Source organism: Erythrolamprus reginae, chromosome 6 (genome assembly GCF_031021105.1).
Source record: "Erythrolamprus reginae isolate rEryReg1 chromosome 6, rEryReg1.hap1, whole genome shotgun sequence".
In the NCBI taxonomy this organism is placed as follows: Eukaryota; Metazoa; Chordata; class Lepidosauria; order Squamata; family Dipsadidae; genus Erythrolamprus; species Erythrolamprus reginae.
Genome location: NC_091955.1, coordinates 80522237 through 80542874, shown reverse-complemented (window position 1 = coordinate 80542874; position 20638 = coordinate 80522237). Strand labels below are relative to the sequence as shown.

At 44.9% G+C, this 20638-nt stretch overlaps 1 protein-coding gene across 10 annotated transcripts in view; it reads right to left on the bottom strand.

Annotated features, from left to right (window-relative positions):
* Positions 1-293: 293 nt before the first annotated feature.
* The window catches only part of DHX58 (DExH-box helicase 58), a 45909-nt gene continuing 25564 nt past the window's right edge, over positions 294-20638 (bottom strand). For 7 of the 10 annotated variants that reach the window (XM_070756361.1, XM_070756358.1, XM_070756359.1 and 4 more), the window contains exons 8-13: positions 17799-18055; positions 12637-12786; positions 11113-11274; positions 6149-6339; positions 2253-2349; positions 294-717 (exon numbers count right to left, since the gene is read on the bottom strand). In XM_070756361.1, coding sequence (XP_070612462.1) covers positions 535-717; positions 2253-2349; positions 6149-6339; positions 11113-11274; positions 12637-12786; positions 17799-18055 — 1040 coding nt within the window. In that variant the 3' untranslated portion in view covers positions 294-534. The remainder of the gene's footprint in view (positions 718-2252; positions 2350-6148; positions 6340-11112; positions 11275-12636; positions 12787-17798; positions 18056-20638) is intronic. The other 3 variants (XM_070756367.1, XM_070756366.1, XM_070756368.1) reach the window with 1 other exon arrangement.

Sequence of the window (20638 nt, the reverse complement as noted above, 5' to 3'; positions counted from 1 at the left end):
AGACATCCTAAATACCAGCTATCTGGACTTTTACATGTCTTGTGTAAGAGGCGATGGTTGGATTACTCTAATTATGACGTAAAAATGCTTCAAAATGAGTTCCAATTCTTGCAGCCCCAAAAGCATGAATTTTGTTTGGAACTTGCCATTTCGGTCAATGTTGCAAATGATAACCATGTTCTTTCAAGGCATTCCCAGAAAAAAACCCAGTTGCAAAGAGGATGCCACGTACACTTCCCAACTCAATTCAGAGCTTTAATATGAGAAAAATGATTATGTAGCCATTGCAAATATTTCATTTTGCAAATTATTATTATTTATTATTATTTAATAAATCAGCCTGCAAATACATTTAAAGAAAAAAAAGAAAAAAAAAATCCCAGCATTCAGGGTTGGAATTAGTGTGAAGAGGTACAAGCTGGTCTACTTCAAATTATTCTGAATGAGAAATTTGTCAATGGGATTGCTAATTTTCATTAGATAAGGATAAGGCTATATTTGTTAGCCAAAAGGGGCATGTTCCATTATTTTGAATTATTCTTCGCCAAGTTTAAACATAGTACTGCAATATTCAGTATAATCAAAGGCCTTGATTTCAAAAGTAACTTTGCTCCATTTTTTGAGTTTCTGTCGGCCAAGGGGAGTTTCCACCACAAAATTTTTAATGGACAACATTGGAAGTGTGAAATCCCGGTAGATCATTTCCATTCCCCAAATCTGCAGGAACAGAAATACAGTTAGCCTCTTTACCAGGTTAAGTAAGTCACAAGCATAGATTTCTACCTTTGGGGAAAATGTCAGTGAACTATAGAAAAGTTAATATTCCAGTGTTTGGCCTGCCCTGGTTTTACCAAAGTTTACAGGGATAACCCATCCTTCCTTCCTTCCTTCCTTCCTTCCTCCCTCCCTCCCTCCCTCCCTCCCTCCCTCCCCTCCCTCCCCTCCCCTCCCCTCCCAGAGCCCACAGATTCACTGCTAGAGATTCTCTTCAAGGATGCATAGCATTTAACAGGAGAGATGTGCTTTGCCCCTATCCCATTTTTTAAAATAGTCTGAGAGTTCATGTTTCTTGGATAAACTATAATTGCTGGGTTCACCGAAGATGACAAACTAAAATAAAATGAAATGCATTATGGCTGTAAGCATAATCTCGACAAAAGACAACCAAATAGTTATCTACCGAGTTCTTGTGCCAAGCTAAGGCGATGCAAAGCTTTCCTAAATGCACAACCATCAAGTTGTGGAAGGCTACCTGAGACCAACTGTGTTATATGAAAGCTTAGACAAACGTTCACTTCACATCCTGATTTCCACAGGTCAATAAAGACAGAGCCCACAGACTGCCTGCCTGTTAAATTCCTGTCCTTGATTAACAAGAATCCCCAAACAACAACGACTGAGTTCTGCCACGAAACAAATTAAGGTCTAATTAAGGAATGGAATATTTACAGAATCTGAACCTTGGGATTTCAGAAATAAGTTTGATTTTAAAAAAATAAATTCAAAATCTATCTGCCTAGTCCTTCCCATTGGCCGGCCACTTTCTCCTCTCTAACGTTATCTTTCTTCACGAAAACAAACAAAATACAGTGGAACCTCGGCTAACGACCACAATCCGTTCTGGAATGTTGGTTGCTAGCTGAAATGTTCGGTATCCGAAACAATTTTCCCCATAAGAAATAAAGGAAGTAGATTTAATTGGTTCCCAGCCCCTGTTGACTCACTATTTCCTTTATTTCTTATGGGGAAAATTGATCCTTCGTTTATCGTTCCACGACCACCCGCAATAAAGAATTTTTTTCTCTCCCCCCCACATACATTGTCCTTCACTCCCCCCCTCATTACCATTTTTCCTCTTGTCTCTCTGCCTTCGTCTCTCTCTGTCTTGTGGAGCAGCAAAGCGTCTCTTTTGAGGATAGCGGTGGCGCTATCCTCAAAGAGAAGCCGCCACCAGGATCAGCAAACTCAGAGCCTGCCTCGTCATAGCCAAAGTGACGCTTTGCTGTTCCCCTGGCGAGGAGATGAAGGCAGAAGTAAGGACAGGGAGGGGAGAGGGAGGGATAATGTGTGTAACATTTTGAATAACCACCAAAAATTTCTGTTCGGTATTCGAATTTTTGTTCGGTATCCGGTGCAAACTTTTAATAAAATTTTTGGTTGTTATCCGAAACGTTTTCTATCCAAGGCGTTCGTTAACTGAGGTTCCACTGTAAGTATATTTAGGGGGGTGGGAGTGAGTTCAAACTACTTACCTGTCCACATTTCTCACAACTGATGGAACTGCCCGGCTTCCAGTCTCTGAATTCGCGGTGAAGTGTCACACAATCGAGTGATTTTTTGTAATATAGGCTGCATGGAGAACAATTGGGCATATCTGTAATTTGGAGTGTGCAATTCTTAAAAAAACCCCCAAGCCCTGACATATAGTTTTTGGAAGGGTATTCTTTGCTGACCTTTCTCTTCCTATGTTGAGAGTAGTGTCTCTGTACACATATGGATTTACGTACAGGTAACATTTATTATAGTTGGCCTCAGTCAATCAGATGTATAGACTGTATTTGGCATTTTTTGTTCTGCCTGACGGGGCCGGTTGAACAGCAAGGAAATACAAACAGACTGGAGGCTTCCGAAACACAAAATATGTTGCTTTACAAATTGGCTGAGAGCCACAATGAGGGCAGAACAGGGTCTGTTTATGACCCAAAGGTCAGGGTTAATGACCAAGCCATAACAACTGTCTCAAACCGCCCCCAAGGTTTGTAAAGAATGCCTCCAAGCTCGGCTGCAGCAAAACTACTCACTCTATTGTTCAAGAGCTACAGTCTTTCGAAACACAAGTATCCAAAAACTATGTTGTTTTCCAAGGATGCAATACAGTGTTCCCTCGATTTTCACGGGGGATGCGTTCCGAGACCGCCCGCGAAAGTCAAATTTCCGTGAAGTAGAGATGCGGAAGTAAATACACTATTTTTGGCTATGAACAGTATCACAAGCCTTCCCTTAACACTTTAAACCCCTAAAGTGCAATTTCCCATTCCCTTAGCAACCATTTACATCATTACTCACCATATTTATTAAAGTTTATTTAAAAAAAATTATTAAAGGCAGATGAAAGTTTGGCGATGACATATGACGTCATCGGGCGGGAAAAACCATGGTATAGGGAAAAAACCCGCAAAGTATTTTTTAATTAATATTTTTGAAAAACCGTGGTACTGTATAGACTTTTCGCGAAATTCAAACCCGTGAAAATCGAGGGAACACTGTATGTTGGTTTAGAAACGAAACTCCAGGTCTGTTTCTTGTTCTCTGTTAAACCATGAACGATAACTTCTGCAAAGAGCTCTCCCACAAAACTTCCCCCTTTAAGCCTGCTTCAGCATTCCCTAATTACTCCCAGCTGTGATTAGGATCTTCTTCTGTGCCTGCGCAGCTGCTCCTGTCGTCCCATAATCTTGCATACCTGGACATTGATTAATGAGGAGGGGGTGATTAATGGGGTCATTAATCACCCCCTCCTCATCCAACCCAGACGAGGCTCTATCTGGGGGTTTCACAGGCATTGCAGGGGCCTCCACCTCTACTACTCCAGCACCTTCAGCTTCCATCTCTCCTTCCCCCTCACTGTCTCAACCCTCCGGGAGCCACACAGGTCTCCGATGCTCTGACAGACACAGCTCATCCGGTTCAATATCTGTTATCAGAGGAGGTGGCCGTGAACCAACCACAACATTTTAATGGACCTGAGGTAGGCAGATGTTGTGTTGAAGATATGTGAGCTGTTCCAAATAAAGTAAAGAGCCTTCTCTATGGCGGCCCCGGCCCTCTGGAACCAACTCCCCCCAGAGATTAGAATTGCCCCCACCCTCCTTGCCTTTCGTAAGGTTCTTAAAACGTACCTCTGCCGCCAGGCATGGGGGAACTGAAATACTCTTTCCCCCTAGGCCTTTACAATTTTATGCATGGTATGACTGTATGTATGTTGGTTTTATAATAAGGTTTTTTAACTGTTTTAATATTGGATTGTTATATGTTGTTTTTATTACTGTTGTTAGCCGCCTTGAGTCTACGGAGAGGGGCGGCATACAAATCCAATCAATCAATCAATCAATCAATCAATCAATTAAAAATAAATAAATAAATAAAGTTATCTTTTGCAATAGACTGGTGGTGATTTTGCCATTGCCAATGGTGTCTGTTTAATATAAATGGGGCTGTACACACATCTGATTAGATACTTGGATTGCAAGCACGTTTTCCCTCTAGAAAATTCCTGGGGAATCAGTCAACCAGACTCTTGACTGAACTATCTTCAGGGTACATAGCAGACGACCTCAGGAGGGCCACAGAAAGAAGGAGCTGAGGTCAGTTTATTTCCTAATTCTCTATACATTAAGCAAGAAATGTTATTTCTGAAACTGAAGCACAGGACTAGCTTTGCTCTTCAGACACTGGATAACAATTCTCATTTCTCCCAGCTCTCATTCATGACAGGCAATTCCATGATTTATTTGGAGGCCATTACCTTGAAGAAGGCTGCTGCAGAGTTGGGACAAACTTGTTACTTAAATGAAGAAAGCAAGCTATGCTTCCCTATAGAACTAAAAACTAGAACTTAAAACACACACACACACGTTACTAAAATGGAGAGATTAAGAAATGCAAAATACACACAGACACTGTTCTGTCTGGGTCACTCCGGAAGCTAAAACCAACCCAAAAAGATAAGCCAGACACACCGGTAAAAGGCAAAGGCAGTTTATAGAATTCAAAGAAAACACAGGTAACAGAAAATGTCCTTACAAACAGGAAAACGCTGGAACTTCAAAGATATACAGGATTCTTGCTGCCAACACAAAGCTGTAGATAGCAAACATACGCCTCCCACGAGTCTTCCAGACTGCTAGGCCACAAGCCAAGATCAGAGACGCCGAGAATCAAAGCAGGTCACCGCAACTCCAATTGATAACACTCCACATGGCTTCAAGGGCTTGCCTGCCTTTTAAACCCTACTGATGAGGACCACACCCCAGCCCAGCTGTTTCTCATTCAATGTTGGTAATATTTCTTTAACTGCTGCTTTCTTTGCTCTGACCGTCTCTGTCGCATGTCAATGACAGCTTGTGCATCATCACCTAATGATTCCAAGCTACTGGCTGGGGAGAGCCCCCCCGTGGGGCTCTCATGCTGTTGTTCCTCATCCCATTCCTGACTGTCCCCTCCCCCGTCCGACTGCTCAGCCCCCTCCTCTTCGCTGTCCTCCTCCTTCGGGCATGGAGCCAGCAGAAACGCAGCCGGTCCCTGAGTAGCCTCAGGCTGAATCACAACAGACACACATATACATAATTTCATAGTTGTTTACAGTAACCTCTAAGCGGTTTATAGAGTCATCATATTGTCCCAACAATTTTATCAGTCTTGGAAGGATGGATGGTTGAGCCACGGGGGCATAGTGGTTAGAGTGTAGTACTGCAGGCTACTTCTGCTGACTGCTAGCTGCAGTTTGGCAGTTCAAATCTCACCAGGCTCAAGGTTGACTCAGCCTTCCATCCTTCCAAGGTGGGTAAAATGAGGACCCAGATTGTTGGGGGCAATATGCTGACTCTATAACCATTTATAGAAGTCTGTACAGCTCTGTAAAGCAGTATTTTATTTATTTTATTTTATTTATTTATTAGATTTGTATGCCGCCCCTCTCCGTAGACTCGGGGAGGCTAACAACAGTAAAAAGACAATATGAACAAATCTAATATTAAAAGTAATGTAAAAAACCCCAATTTAAGAAACCTATCATACATACAGACATACTATGCATAAATTTTATAAGCCTAGGGGGAAGGGAATATATCAATTCCCCCATGCCTGACGACAGAGGTGGATTTTAAGGAGCTTACGAAAGGCAAGGAGGGTGGGGGCAACTCTGATATCTGGGGGGAGTTGGTTCCAGAGGGTCGGGGCCGCCACTTAGAAGACTCTTCCCCTGGGTCCTATTGCTATTGAGCCAACCTTGAGCAGGTCAGGCGTGAAGGAAGTTAACTCCACGGCATTTGGGAGAATTAGCCAGCAATACCGCATTCTAACCACTGCGCCACTGTTACAAATAGAGTCCAAAAGCACAGAGCAACTAGTCACTTCTACTTCCCCTCACCTGAAGTTGGAATTAATGTTGATGTGGTGCATATTCTCTACTTTGCGCAGGTCACTGGCGGAGCAGACGGCCTGGTTGCAGTTTACGCAAAAGAAAAGTACACTGTCTGGATCGTGTAGGTGACGCTGCTGCTCAAGTTTGACGTCCCGCAATTTCCTGCTGATCATGCCTTCATGCTGCAATTTGTCAATCTATTGGAAAGAATCAAGAATCCGTGTTCCATGCATATGAATATGTGGTATGTTGTGACTTGCTTCTGCAGGTCTCCAAGATTGCTTTGTGATGGCAGGACTAGTACCCTGTTTCCCCAAAAATAAGATGTACCCTGAAAGTAAGGCATGTCAGAGGTTTTGCAGAATTTGCTAATATAAGGCACCCCCCGAAAATAAGGCATATTCAAGTTTACATACTGTTCTGTCTGGGTTTTCCCAGACCTCCACACCCACTGAAAAAACAGCCAGACACTCTGGTAAAATCCAAAAGTAATTTATAGCAGGAAAAAATAAGCACAAAGGAAAACCTGTCTTCACAGCAGACAGGTTACAATACTTTACAACAGGGTCCTGATGTCCAGTCAATTCCAAAAGCTTCTTGCTGGCACCCCCCCCCCCCCCAAGGTTTCAAGAGTCCAAGGCACAAACCAGGATTGTAGCCACCAAAGTTCACAGACAGGTCTCACGAATCTCCAAGATAAAACTCCACAAGCCAGGAAGGGTGGGGCCGCCTTTTATCCTTTCCCAAGAGCACCACACCCAAACCCAGCTGTGACCTCTAATGCTGGAAATATCTAGCCAATTGCGTTCTTCTCTCGTTAGCTCTCCTCTGTCGCATATCTATGAAGTCACTAGCATCTTCCCCCAGGGAATCCAGGCTGCTTGCTGGGGAGAGCTCCCCCTGGTGGAACTCTGGCTGTCCTTCATCTTCAGCCTGGGATTCAGCTTCGTCGTCAGTCTGCCCCTCCTGGTCCTCAGCCTCTGAGCTGGACACCGACAGCAAATCAGCCATTCCCGGAGGGGTCCCAGGCTGAACCACAACACATACGGTACGGTGGAAAAACATACGGTACCATTCAAAGCTGTTCATAGCGGTACCGTAATAATGTGGTGTCCCCTACTGGCCCCTTCCATCGCTTTGTACTGTCCAGTACAGCAGACATAGTCTGCTGCTGTCTCACGGCCATTACAGTCTCCACTACAGTGCATAGACTGTAGTTCCTCTGGTGGCCGGAAGCTGCAATAGCGGGAGTATACTGTTGTACCATATAAGTGCTGTTGTTTGTGTGTGTGGGTGCCATACTGACAGGTACCGTACGGTAATCAGTGTACCGTATGGTATACTTTCTTTGGGGGTGTCAGCTTTTCTGCCTGTGAATTTGTCTTATTTGAGAAATATAAGGCACCCCCGAAAATAAGACATAGCACAATTTTTGGAGCAAAAATTAATATAAGACAGTGTCTTATTTTCAGGGAAACACGGTACTCCCAGTTACGATTGTTAAGCAACAATCATGGGTTGTTCAGCAAGGACCTCCTTGCAATTTCCTTCCAGCTTCCAATGAGCAAAACCAATAGGGAAGCCAGCAAGAAACTGAAAGTGCAGATAAAGAAAATTAGGGACTGTGCCGAAGCAGATATGCTGACGCTTAAAATCAATAATAAAGAAGATTCCGAATATTATAAAAGAATATATATATATATATATATAGATAGATAGATAGATAGATAGATAGATAGATAGATAGATAGATAGATAGATAGAAATAGATATAGATATAGATATTATATATATATATGTAGATTGTTCTGAGTTCGGATTTTGCCCCGTGTAATATTTTGAGTGTGTATGCGACGTTTCGGTGAAATCAAATTCACCATAATCAGGCTGAAGTTTTAAGCTTCGTGCTGCTGTATATATGGATATACCGTGTTTCCCCGATAGTAAGACACCCCCGATTGTAAGACGTATCGGGGGTTTCAGGGGGGTCGGCTAATATAAGCCGTACCCCGAAAGTAAGACGTATGTCTTACTTTCGGGGAAACACGTCCAACTTCCAAGAAGGCAACGGGGCTGCCTTTGGGCCGAGCTCCCCGACTCTTCTGCCCGCCCGAAGCAATTCGAAGAATAATTTTTGCACCAGAAACGAAGAAACTCCCGGGGGGGGGGGAATTACCCCGCCCCTCCCTATTCCAGAACGGTGCCCACCTTGGTCGTTCAAAGAAAGCTGCAAAGGACGAGGGGGGAAACCCTGGCCCCACCCCTCCTCAGCCTTTACATTAAGCAGGGACGGGGGTTTCCCGTGCTCACTCACCCCCCTTTTTAGTGCCCAATGGAAAGTCCGGGGGCAGCTCCCGCGACTCCCCTCCCGTGGCTGCTGTTGAGGCGGCAGCGGCGTCCACCTCCGGCGCGCGGCTCTCTCTCCATTCTTCTCTTTCCCCCTCTCGGGCTCCGAATGCGGCGGCGGGAAGAGGAAACGAGGCGCAAGGCAGCGGCGCATACGTCGCCGCGTCTGCAGGAACGGGTGGTGGGGCGCCATGAAGGGCGGCACTTGAAAGCCACCACGGCGCCGTTGTTGTCCTCACGGCGCAAAGCCACACAGTCCCGGATCGCTTGGTTCCCCGGCCAGCAAGCCAGCTGCCTAGGAAAGCAGCGCATTTGAAAAACGCTTTCCCAGGCAGCCGGATTGCTGGCCGGGGAACCGGGACAACAACAGCGCCGTGGTGGCTTTCAAGCGCCGCCCTTCGTGGCGCCCCACCACCCGTTCCTGCAGACGCGGCGACGTATGCGCCGCTGCCTTGCGCCTCGTTTCCTCTTCCCGCCGCCGCATTCGGAGCCCGAGAGGGGGAGAGAGAAGAATGGAGAGAAAGCCGCACGCCGGAGGCGGACGCCGCTGCCGCCTCAACAGCAGCCACAGGAGGGGAGTCAAGGGAGCTGCCCCCGGACTTTCCACCAAGCCCAATGCCGCCAGCCCACATGCCTGCCTCTCCCCGCGGCGGTGGCGGTGGCGGTAGTGCTGCCCAGCGCTCCGGCGTTGTCCGGGCTTCTCCCACCATGCGCAGCCCAGCAGCTCGCTCCGGCTGCCGAAGCTGCGCCTCCCTCTCTCTCTTTTTTCCCCCCTCACTCCGGCCGCTTCACCTGGAGGCTGAGCGCTGCTTTCCCGCCGCCGAGGGCTCTGGCATCGTCTGCGGGGCTCCCTGAGGCGCAGGGGGCAGTGCGAGCTCGGCGTTCAGTCCCGCTTTTTGGCCCTCGCCTTTTTTTAAGCCGGAGACCTCGGCTCGCTTTCAATTCGACGGCGCTGGCATGGAATCCCAAGTCGTGCCAGAAAGCGGGAACTTTTGCGGAGCGCTGAGCAGCGCTTCTGGCGGAGAGCGCGGGCGGCGTTTGGGGGGGATAAAAACTGCTCCCGGGTGGAGACTGGTCAGAGGCGTATCTCCCCTCCATACAAAGCCCGAAACTTAGGAGCCGGTTCTGTTATGCAGCGCTTCCGAAAGTCTGGAGCACCGCGTGGAGGGGTTCCTTGCGAACCAGGGCCTGGAAAGCTGCCCTTTCTTTCGCTGCTAGCCTGGCGGGTTTCTGCAACCGCCTATGGGAGCTTCCTGTGATTTATATACCGGCTTTTTCTCGAGTTCAGTTGTGAACCTTTTAAGTGCGCCCCGCGCAGCCGGGCTCTCAGGCGGTGTCACAGGCGGGCAGAGGAAGCGGGGCGCTCTCGCAGTTTGAACGCGGGAGTTCGAGATGGCGATTTGTGGGTTCCCCTGGCTTCGCTTGGCTTCCCGCCCCGCCGCACCTGCGGATGAGGAAAGCCCCCTCCCCTTCTCCCCCTGGTTCGTAACATTAAGCGGGGCGGGATTTGACCATCTTTGGCTGCTTTCTCCCGGCCACCATTCCTGTTCCCTTCCGATGGGGTCAACTGGCATACGTTTCCTTAAATAGCGATGCATCTACTGGGGATTTCCAGTCCCTTCCTCCGGGAAAGCGTTTTTCAAATGCGCTGCTTTCCTAGGCAGTAGACTTTGCTGGCCGGAGAAGGGAGCGATTCAGGACTGCGTGGCTTTGCGCCGTGAGGACAACAACGGCGCCGCTTAGAAGCAACAGTGGCCGGTGCCCTCCCACCGGGGCCCCAAAAGCTCACGCCATCACCGCTAGGAAAGCTCCAATATAAGACATACCCCGAAAGTAAGACGTAGGGGGGCTTTTGGGGGTAAAAAGAAAATAAGACGCTGTCTTACTTTCGGGGAAACACGGTATATATATGAAGTAGATATAAAATAAAATAAAAGGGATGAATTCATAAAAGTAATAAACTTTTTGAGACAAATTATGAATGATTTGATATATATGAAATGTGTTACTATCCTTTGATTGACTATAAGCGGTTGAAAATATAACAAAAATGTAAATTAGGTAAGTAACTGAAACCATTTTTTTCTTTATATTCCCGTCCGTATTAGCCATTGAATTAATTAAATCTTAAGATGTAAAATTTATTAGATTTGTATGCTGGCCTTCTCTGAAGACTCGGGGCAGCTCACAACAATAATAAACAGTCTACAATTCAATATTTAAAAAACAATTAAAAACAATTAAAAAACCCTTATAGTAAAAATAATCACACAATCCATTCAAACCGTAAACAAACCAAGATAGTTGGGGGATATGTCAGTTTCCCCATGCCTGGCTACAAAGATGAGTTTTCAATAATTTACGAAAGGCAGGGAGGGTGGGGGCAATTCTAATCTCGGGGGGAATTGATTCCAGAGGGCCGGGGCCACCACAGAGAAGGCTCTTCCCCTGGGTCCCGCCAGACGACATCGTTTAGTTGACGGGATCCGGAGAAGGCCAACTCTGTGGGACCTAGTTGGCCGCTGGGATTCGTGTGGCAGAAGGCGGTCCCGAAGATAAGAACTTTACACCACTGGAACTATCTAAAAGACCACTTTCTTGGCCTTTCCAGGAAGTTTGTTTACCTTTTGGCGGTATTCTTCCTCAGGCATCTTCTGCACCCATTTTATGGCACTCTCCATCAGGATCTCCAAAGTTTCATTCAGCCTCTCACGGGCCACCTCCTTGCTGTTGGTCTTGGCCAAAATGGAACAGATGCTGTTTGGGGCCCGGGCACGGCCTCTGGCCTTAAGAAAGAGAAAGAAGAGCATCTGCATTTAAAGCCAAAAGCATTCACCCAATACATTCACCCGCATTCAACTCCAAACCAGTGGGCTCCAATGGCCACTGGTGTGTGTTCCACTTGTCTTCAAGAACAGGGGTATTAAACTCAATTTCATTGAGGGCAACATCAGGGTTGTGTTTGACCTTGTGGGGTCGGGGTGGGTGTGGCCAGCACAATGTCACTCGTGTCAGGGGCACCTGTGGTAGCCAGAGCGCTCTGCCAGTGAAAATGGGCTCCCAAGCTTCATTTTTGCTTGCGCTGGCCTCCTGCAACCCTCTACCGGGGAAAAAAGTTGGGAGTGTCACCAGCGGCCCTCAGGAGCTCCATTTTCACTGGCAGAGGCATTGCGGGCCAGTCCTTCGCTGTTTTTTTCCCCCCAGGAAAAAGTTTTTTCTTTTCATACTAATCACATATGCAATATAATATATCATCAATCTTAAAGTACAATAAAGCCCTACATGGCATCAGACCAGAATACCTCTGGAACTGTCTTCTGCCGCACGAATCCCAGTGACCAATTAGGTCCCACAGAGTTGGCCTTCTCCGGGGCCCGTCGACTAAACAATGTCGGTTGGTGGGCCCCAGGTGGAGAGCCTTCTCTGTGGTGGCCCCGGCCCTTTGAAATCAACTTCCCCCAGAGATTACAACGGCCCCCACCTTCCTTGCCTTTCGTAAATTGCTAAAGACCCACCTATGTCTCCAGGCATATATGGTTTATGCATGGAATGATTGTGTTGCATGGTTTTAATGTTGGGTTTTTTAAGGGTTTTTTTAATATTAGATTTGTTATACTGTGTTATTTTATTGTGAGCTTCTCCGAGTCCACGGAGAGGGGCGACATTATTATTATTATTATTATTATTATTATTATTATTATTATTAATATTATTGTTATTATTATTATTAATTAGATTTGTATGCCACCCCTCTCCGCATACAAATCTAATAAATTATTATTATTATTATTATTATTATTATTATTATTATTATTATTAAAATACAATAATACAATTTTTGAATTGGGTATTCATAATCCGTCCAATGCTACCTCCTGTACATTTGACATTTGGATAAAAAATTAAAAAATAAACAGTTCTTCACTGTTTTCAGGGCAGTCCCGCATCCCAGATCTAAGCACCCGGGCTTTGAGTTTGACACCCCTGCTCAAGAACATTTATGGATCAGTCAAAAACTACCCTTCAGCTGAACTCTTATTTTTCTCAAGGACTAGCAACACTGCATTAACAACACTCTTCCTTTTCTTTCCCGACACATTCTGCAGGTGTCGTGGTGCATTTGAATAAGGTTCTCAAAATTGACTGACCTGCATCATGGCAATTTCATTCGTTAACAACCCGTAACGGATTATGATATTACACTCAGGGATGTCCAGCCCTTCCTCAGCCACACTGGTGGAAAGAAGAAGGTTGAGTTGCCCCTTTCGGAAGCGATGGAGAACATCTTGTTGTTCTTGCTGAAAGAAAAACCCAAGACAAAATTAGGCACCTTTTTTTAAAAAAAACCTGGAGTGAAACTGGGATGCTCAACCCCAGTAGGCAGAAGCGGGCCTCTTTTAAACACTTTTACCAGACCTTATTCAAATACAGTAATACCTCGTCTTACGAACTTAATTGGTTCCCGGAGGAGGTTTGTAAAGCAAAAAGTTCGTAAGACAAAATAATGTTTCCCATAGGAAACAATGTAAAATGAATTAATGCGTGCAAGAAACCCCCCCCTGCAAAAATGGCGCTCCGCTGGGTGCTGCCGCCCGGCTGTCGCCTTTTGAAACAGCCAGGGGGCTTCTCGGCGGCCTCCCGAACCCGAACGCCAAACCCGAACTTTTGCCGAACTTCCGGGTTCGGTGTTCAGGAGACTGCTAAGAAGCCCCGTCGCCCGGCTGTCGCCTTTTGAAACAGCCGGGGGGCTTCTCGGCGGCCTCACGAACGCCGAACCTGGAAGTTCAGCAAAAGTTCGGGTTTGGCATTCGGGTTTGGGAGGACGCTGAGAAGCCCCCCGGCTGTTTCAAAAGGCGACAGCCGGGCGGCAGGGCTTCTCGGCGGCCACCCGAACCCAAACTTTTGCCGAACTTCCGGGTTCGGCGTTTGGGTGGTGGGTTCGTAAGGCGGAAAAAGTTCGTAAGAAGAGGCAAAGAATTTCCGAACCCCGGGTTCGTATCTCGGAAAGTTCGTATGACGAGGAGTTCGTATCACAAGGTACCACTGTGCTCTATAGACCAGGGGAAGTATGGCTGGCTGGCTCAGGAATTCTGGGACTTGAAGTCCACAGGTCATAAAGGGGACTGGTATAAACTATATATAACAAGCCTTTCCTTTTTTCTTAAGGCATCCTGTGCCATAGGGTTTCACTGCAGTGGTACGTTTCTGTCTTGCCAAAAGAATAGCATGCCGAATTTGATTAAATTGTCCTTTTCTGTTACTGTATTTACTCTTCGTTTGCAGTAACCTAATAAAAGGAGCCGGGGTGGCGCAGCAGGTAGAGTGCTGTACTGCAGACCACTGAAGCTGACTGTAGATCTGAAGGTCAGCGGTTCAAATCTCATCACTGGCTCAAGGTTGACTCAGTCTTCCATCCTTCCGAGGTGGGTAAAATGAGGACCCAAATTGTGGGGGCAATAGGCTGGCTCTGTTAAAAAGTGCTATTGCTAACATGCTGTAAGCCACCCTGAGTCTAAGGAGAAGGGCGGCATAAAAATTGAATAAATAAAATAAATAAAATAAATAAAACAAATCAATACTTTCAATAGTATTGTATAGGAATATAATGCAGCATAGAGTGTTATGTGGCTGCACTTTGCTAAGATTTCCTCTTAGGAGCTGCCCAAGGAAACCTTGGTGGCAGTAGTGGGTTCCTACCAATACAGTCGATGCCATCAAACTGGTAGCGAAAATCTCGCGAGGGAACAAATGCGTGCACGATATTTTGCCAATTTTTTGCTTCCACGCATGTGCGGAAGCGAAAAAATCACTGAAATCTCGCATGCACGCACATCTTGGTGGGCAGAAAACCAGGTTTAAGGAATGGCTACCTCAAGAGGTGATGTGTCCCCAGCAGCATAGTTCCCTTTAAGCTGAGCAGTGAGCCCTGGCTCACTTAAAAATCATCATCAACTCAGAGTTTTTCAAACCTGCCCAGAAGCCGAGAGGGAAAGAGTGAGAGGGAAGGAGAGAGAGAGGCAGAGAGGAAGAGAGAGAAACAGATAGAAAAAAGAGAGGAAGGAAAAGAGAAAGAAAAAGAATGGGAGCAAGGAAAAGAGAAAGAAAATCAAAATCTAGTTTGAAACTAGCTCAACTAATTAAGTGGCATTTTGATACTGATAGAGTTGCCCTATTATGAGCTCGCTGTTATAGACACACAGTACAGTATTTTATTTTGAAATTCTCTGAGGCAAAACAGGGTGGGTTTTTTATTTGTTTGTTTGTTTGTTTGTTTGTTTATTATTTCTGTGCCGCCCAGTCCTGAAGGGACTGCCACTCAGACACTATACTTTCCTGCCCCCGCCCCCCCAAAAAAATTAGAGGGAACACTGCCCAGCAGTGCTTACAAATTAGGGCTGTGCAAGATTGCCAACTGACAGGCAAAAGGCTGTGCTTTAAAGTACGGGGAAGTGCAAATGTAACTTCTTGACTATGTTGCATCAAATGAAATCCTGTACATGTGACCCAATATTACAGATTATTTCTCATAAAAAGAACTTTCACCGCACATCACTTCTACAGCTATTATTGCTGCGGGAATTCCTTGATACAGTGTATTTAGCTACAAGGCCACAAACCATGAGAAATCAATCCATCCTGCTCTTTTGAGCATGTAGTGGTATGTGAAAATGACGTTGGGGGACTGGGCAAAGAGACCTTGCAAAAGGAACAATCAGATAACGAAACACCATAGCTCACAGCTGGATAGCGGATGAGACAAAGACCCTTTCTAGCCTGTGAAGAAGGAAAAATATACTTTTTAGACTCACAAGATTCTGTCACGGTAGCAATAAAGTAAAATTAATTCATCTGGTTGTGCTTTCTTATCCAGTCTGCCCTGCAAAGCCTGTTTTAGCTTAGCCATGAACTTCCGAAAACTACAGAACATATTTACTATATTGCTTTGGAAATACCCTGACAAAATTCCCCAAGTCATGTGTTTTCTGAAGTCCTAAATATTTTTTTCCCTGTTTAAAGAATGCAGAAATGAAATGTTTTAAGACACACCTTTTTCCTCTCTAAAACAGGTAAAAATTTGAGTGTGTCTTATACTGTTGAGTTTAGCCTTTTCAAAGCTTTTTTGCCCCAGCCCTAATTAGGTGCTAACAATCTTCCCAGCTCTTATCTCCCAGGCTCTTTCATTGTTACTCTATGCCAGAGGTCTTCAAACATGGCAACTTTAAGACTAGTGGACTTCAACTCCCAGAATTCTCCAGCCAGCCATGCTGGCTGGAGAATTCTGGGAGTTGAAGTCCACAAGTCTTAAAGTTGCAAAGTTTGGGGACCCCTGCTCTATGCTAAGAATGTTTTCCGAGCTTTAAGTCTTTGCAGGTTTTTTTTTTCATTGTTTTACTTGCTCCAAATGTTTTTTTCCATCCCTAACCAGGTGCTACCTGGTTGCCAGCTCTTTCATTGTTGTTCTCTCCAAATAATATTTTTTAAAGCCCTAACCAGGAGGTAAAATAATGTGCTGAAGCTGACCAGACGCTAGCCCCTATTTTCCTCCCCAAAAACTAACATGTGCCTTATATTCTGGTACATCTTATTCTCCGAAAAATGTGGCATTTACTTAACAGGGCTCTATTCCACATTAAAACAGTGAAGATTTCCCCCCAAAAAAGTTTGGCATGATACAGCATTAGACATGTCCCCATAGTGATTTTAGCATTAATTTCACTTTTAGAATTAAGATAAGGAGCAAAGAAAGAACAGATGCTAAGATGCTGAGCTTGTTGATCGATAAATCGGCAGTTCATCAATTTGAATCCCTAGCCTAACAGGGTGAGCTCCCATTACTTGTCCCAGCTTATGCCAACCTAGCAGTTCAAAAGCACATAAAAAATGTTTTTAGTTATACTGGCCACATGACCACAGAGACGTCTTTGGACAGCACTGGCTCTTTCATTGTAACTCTATGCTAAGAATGGGTCCCGTCGACTAAACAATGTCGTTTGGCGGGCCCCAGGGGAAGAGCCTTCTCTGTGGCGGCCCCGGCCCTCTGGAACCAACTCCCCCGGGAGATTAGAACTGCCCCCACCCTCCCTGTCTTTCGTAAACTACTCAAGACTCATTTATACCACCAGGCATGGGGCAGTTGAGATATTCCTTCCCCCTAGGCCATTACAAGTTATGCATGGTATGTTTGTGTGTATGTTTGGTTTTATAATAAGGGTTTTTAGTTGTTTTTATTATTGGATTGTTACATGTTGTTTTTATCATTGTTGTTAGCCGCCCCAAGTCTACGGAGAGAGGCGGCATACAAATCCAATAAATTATTCTTATTATTTGGTTTTGTAACGGAGATGAGCACTGCCCCCTAGAGTCGGGAACGACTAGCACATATATGCGAGAGGAACCTTTACCTTTACCTAAGGAGCAAAGGCTTTTTCTTGTCAAATTAGCTCTCTGTTTCAGACCAGATTCCTACCTTGGTCATACCAAACCAAAATTAAACGCAAATAATTTTTCTTGGCTGTTTTCTATACTGGATTTGGGAAATAATATTTACAAGATCAAATGGAGGCAAAGGGTAATGTTGCGGGATTCAATCACAGAGTTTAGTTCTTTCAAGATTTCTGACTTGGGCAGGAGCCCTGAGGATGGGCTCCGGCGTGAGTCCGAAAGGCTTGGAAGAACCAACCTCTGGTCCCAATAACCAGCTCAGATTGGATCCTGCAAAATCAAATGAAATTATGATTGTGGGATATCCTTTGTCCCCTTGCATACACCCTTATGAATTGGCTTTCAGTCTTTTCGGGGGGGTCTCATTCCAATTAGACTTACAGAAGACCTGGGAATGGGATACACTGAGAGACACTTCCCCCTAGGCCTTTACAATTTTATGCATGGTATGTCTGTATGTATGATTGGTTTTTATATAATGGGTTTTTAACTGTTTTTAGTATTGGATTTTGTTATATACAAATCAATCAAATCAATCAAATCAATCAAATCAAATCAATCAAATCAATCAAATCAATCAAATCAATCAAATCAATCAAATCAATCAAATCAATCAAATCAAATCAATCAAATCAATCAAATCAATCAAATCAATCAAATCAATCAAATCAATCAAATCAATCAAATCAATCAAATCAATCAAATCAATCAAATCAATCAAATCAATCAAATCAATCAAATCAATCAAATCAATCAAATCAATCAAATCAAACAAATCAATCAAATCAATCAAATCAATCAAATCAATCAAATCAATCAAATCAATCAATGATGGAGGATTTTCCACATTTTTTTTTTGTAAACTTACCTGCGTCATGTGTTTTGTCTGACTGCTGGAACCAGCCCCAGTCAGAACATCGGACTTGATCCCAACTTCACACAAAGCCTGGTTATCCAGGACCCACTTATGAAGTGAATAGGCACTCTGGCGTGTCCAGGTGAACACGATGCCCCGTGAGCTCTTCAGTTCTTGGAACTGATCTTGCAGGACTTGTTGCAGCTTGCCAAGTTTGGGGTTCTCGTAGCGACTGTCTTTAGCAAGGTCCAAGAGAGACAACCTGTTCTCTATAAACCAAAGGCATGGGGTGGTCTCAAATAAGGATGAGCAGCAGGAGAAGCATTCCTGAATCTGACAGGTATCTATAATAATTCTTATATTTATATCCTATATCTCAGTTAGCATTTAACTCAAATGGTTAACATACATGGTGTGTTCCAAAAGTAATGCAATTTTTTTTTTAAAGTAATTTATTGAACAAACACTTAAAATTCTTCAAATACTGTCCTTGGGCCTCTACACATTTTTTCCAGTGACTCTGCTATGCCTGGAACGCGCCTTGGAAGGCGTCTTTGGGGACCTCTCGCAAGGTCTTCGTCATGGCTGATTGGATCTCTTCTATGGACAAAAAACACACTACAACGCACTACGAGTCCATGAGTTCCTGGGCAAACATCAGCACTGATTTATTTATTTATTAGATTTTTATTACTTTGGGAACGCACTTTGTAGGAAGCAGTGAATAAGAAAATGGAAAGCACATGAACAACAACAAAGCATAACCTAATATTAATATAGAATGCAGTAGATTATATGACAGTAATTGCCATCACAAGGAGTCTGACTTACAACTACAATTGGAACCAGAAGGTGCTAAGCAAGAGGGTTAAATGTTTCGAAACCTATTTTATGACCTTTCTGCCACAGTTGTTAAGTGAATTATTGTAGGTCATAAGTGAATCATGTGATTATGAAGCGAACCCGGCTTCTCCCACTGAGAAGAATCAATCTTATTGGAAGCTGGCTGGAAAGATCACCAATGGTGATCACATGGCTCCAGAACACTACTGTAAATACATGCCAGTTGCCAAGAGTCTGAACTTGGATTATATAACAGTGAGGCTGCTATGACAGACCGGTCATAAGTTACTTTTTCCAGTGCCCTTTTAACTTTGAACAGTCACTAAACATATGGTTGTAAACTGAGGATTGCCCATAACTAAAGTGACCAGATTATTACCTTGGTAAAGCAGGACACCATTCCCGGGGGGGGGGGAGAACACAGATGGACAGACGGCGGCATGCGCCCAAACTCACGCAGGCTTCTGTTGCAGTATAGCAAATTATGTTAGGATAGGATTGTATTAAATCTGGATTTCTAGCATAAAAATATATATACTCTGCCTGACCCTGATTCTATAAAACCCAGGACAAGGAAGGGCAATAAACTCGCCTAATCTGCATTCCTGGGAAACGGGGCTCAGAATAAACATCTCACTATAAACAAAGCTTTCACAACTCTGGACAGGATATTATAGGATCAAAGGGGGAAATTTCATTGCCTGGAGCACACAAACAGCAGGGCAATTAAGAAAGATTAAGCCAGATAAAGAAGAAACCTTCAGAGAAATTAGGTGCGAATAAACATCTGCTTTTAGGAAGTTCCAAGGAGATTGTTTCTTGATATCTATGGGAAAGGAAGAACTCAAAAGGTTACGTTTGAAGCTGTATGGTTGATGTATCATTTTGACATGTATATGTAATTATACCCTATTTCCTTATGTTCCCAAATAAAAGGGAGCGCATGGCTCTACACCATGTCACTTCACCCAGAGAGAGACAATGTGCCCAAGCTTTCTTTCTAGGATTCGCGTTCGTGAGTGACCCCACTGGGTTGCTCTTAGCCTCTTTTGAAGGCATTGCTTTCATTAGGACTCAGCAGCATCCACAGGCTTCAACCGGGGCCCTGTTGTAAAGCAACCCATCACTACTTTTTGGCAACCAGAAAAAAGGTAGAGGTTTGCCCAAGCCCCGCCAGTCAAAAACTGTGACCGGGTTTGGTAAAAAGGCAAATTCAAAGGTGAAGATCACGGAAAGGAAGATCTAAACCCCAGAGGCTTCTTGGGCAGACTACAGGCAATCCCTACTGCAGAAGGCAAAGGGGTTGCCAGATGCAAACCGGCTGAGCAAACGCTCTGGAAAGTGCAGAGCGTTTAAGGGATCCCAGAAGGGGAGCAGATCCCTTCTGAATGAAGCCAGCTTGCAAAAAGCACCGATGCTTAGGCGAAACAATTGCTGGGAGAGAGGGGAAAAAAACAAACAAACTTGGAGGTCGGATCGGTTGTTTCCCGAACTTACGAGAGAGAGATTGGCGCTCGTTTAGTGGAGCTTCGCCTGCTTTCCCGAGATTGGCACTGGCAGAGGAGGCAAGAACCGAGCGAGGAGAAGGAGGAGCCAGGGCCACCAACCCAAGCCACTCCCATCTGCGGCGCTGGGAAGAGCTGCTTAGAGTCAGTCTTTCTTACGGTCTGGCCCCCCCTTGCTCGGGGAGCATGCTTGGAGCCCGGAGCTACCTCCTCGCAGCTCCAGGCGTTGGTCATTTTTAAAAAATTGGGCCTTTTTTTAAAAAAAACAGGACACGGGACAAATTGCCCAAAAGCGGGACTGTCTCGCCAAAAGTGGGACGTCTGGTCACTTTACCGATAACTAAACTGCAGGCAGTTCCAACAATGAAAAGTTCCTTCAAGTTTTTAGTTGTGTAACCAGCATCACCATGATCATCATTGTTGTTAATAAAAACAACAGAGTTGGAAGGGACCTTGGAGGTCTTCTAGTCCAACCCCCTGCTTAGGCAAGAAAACCTAAGCCAC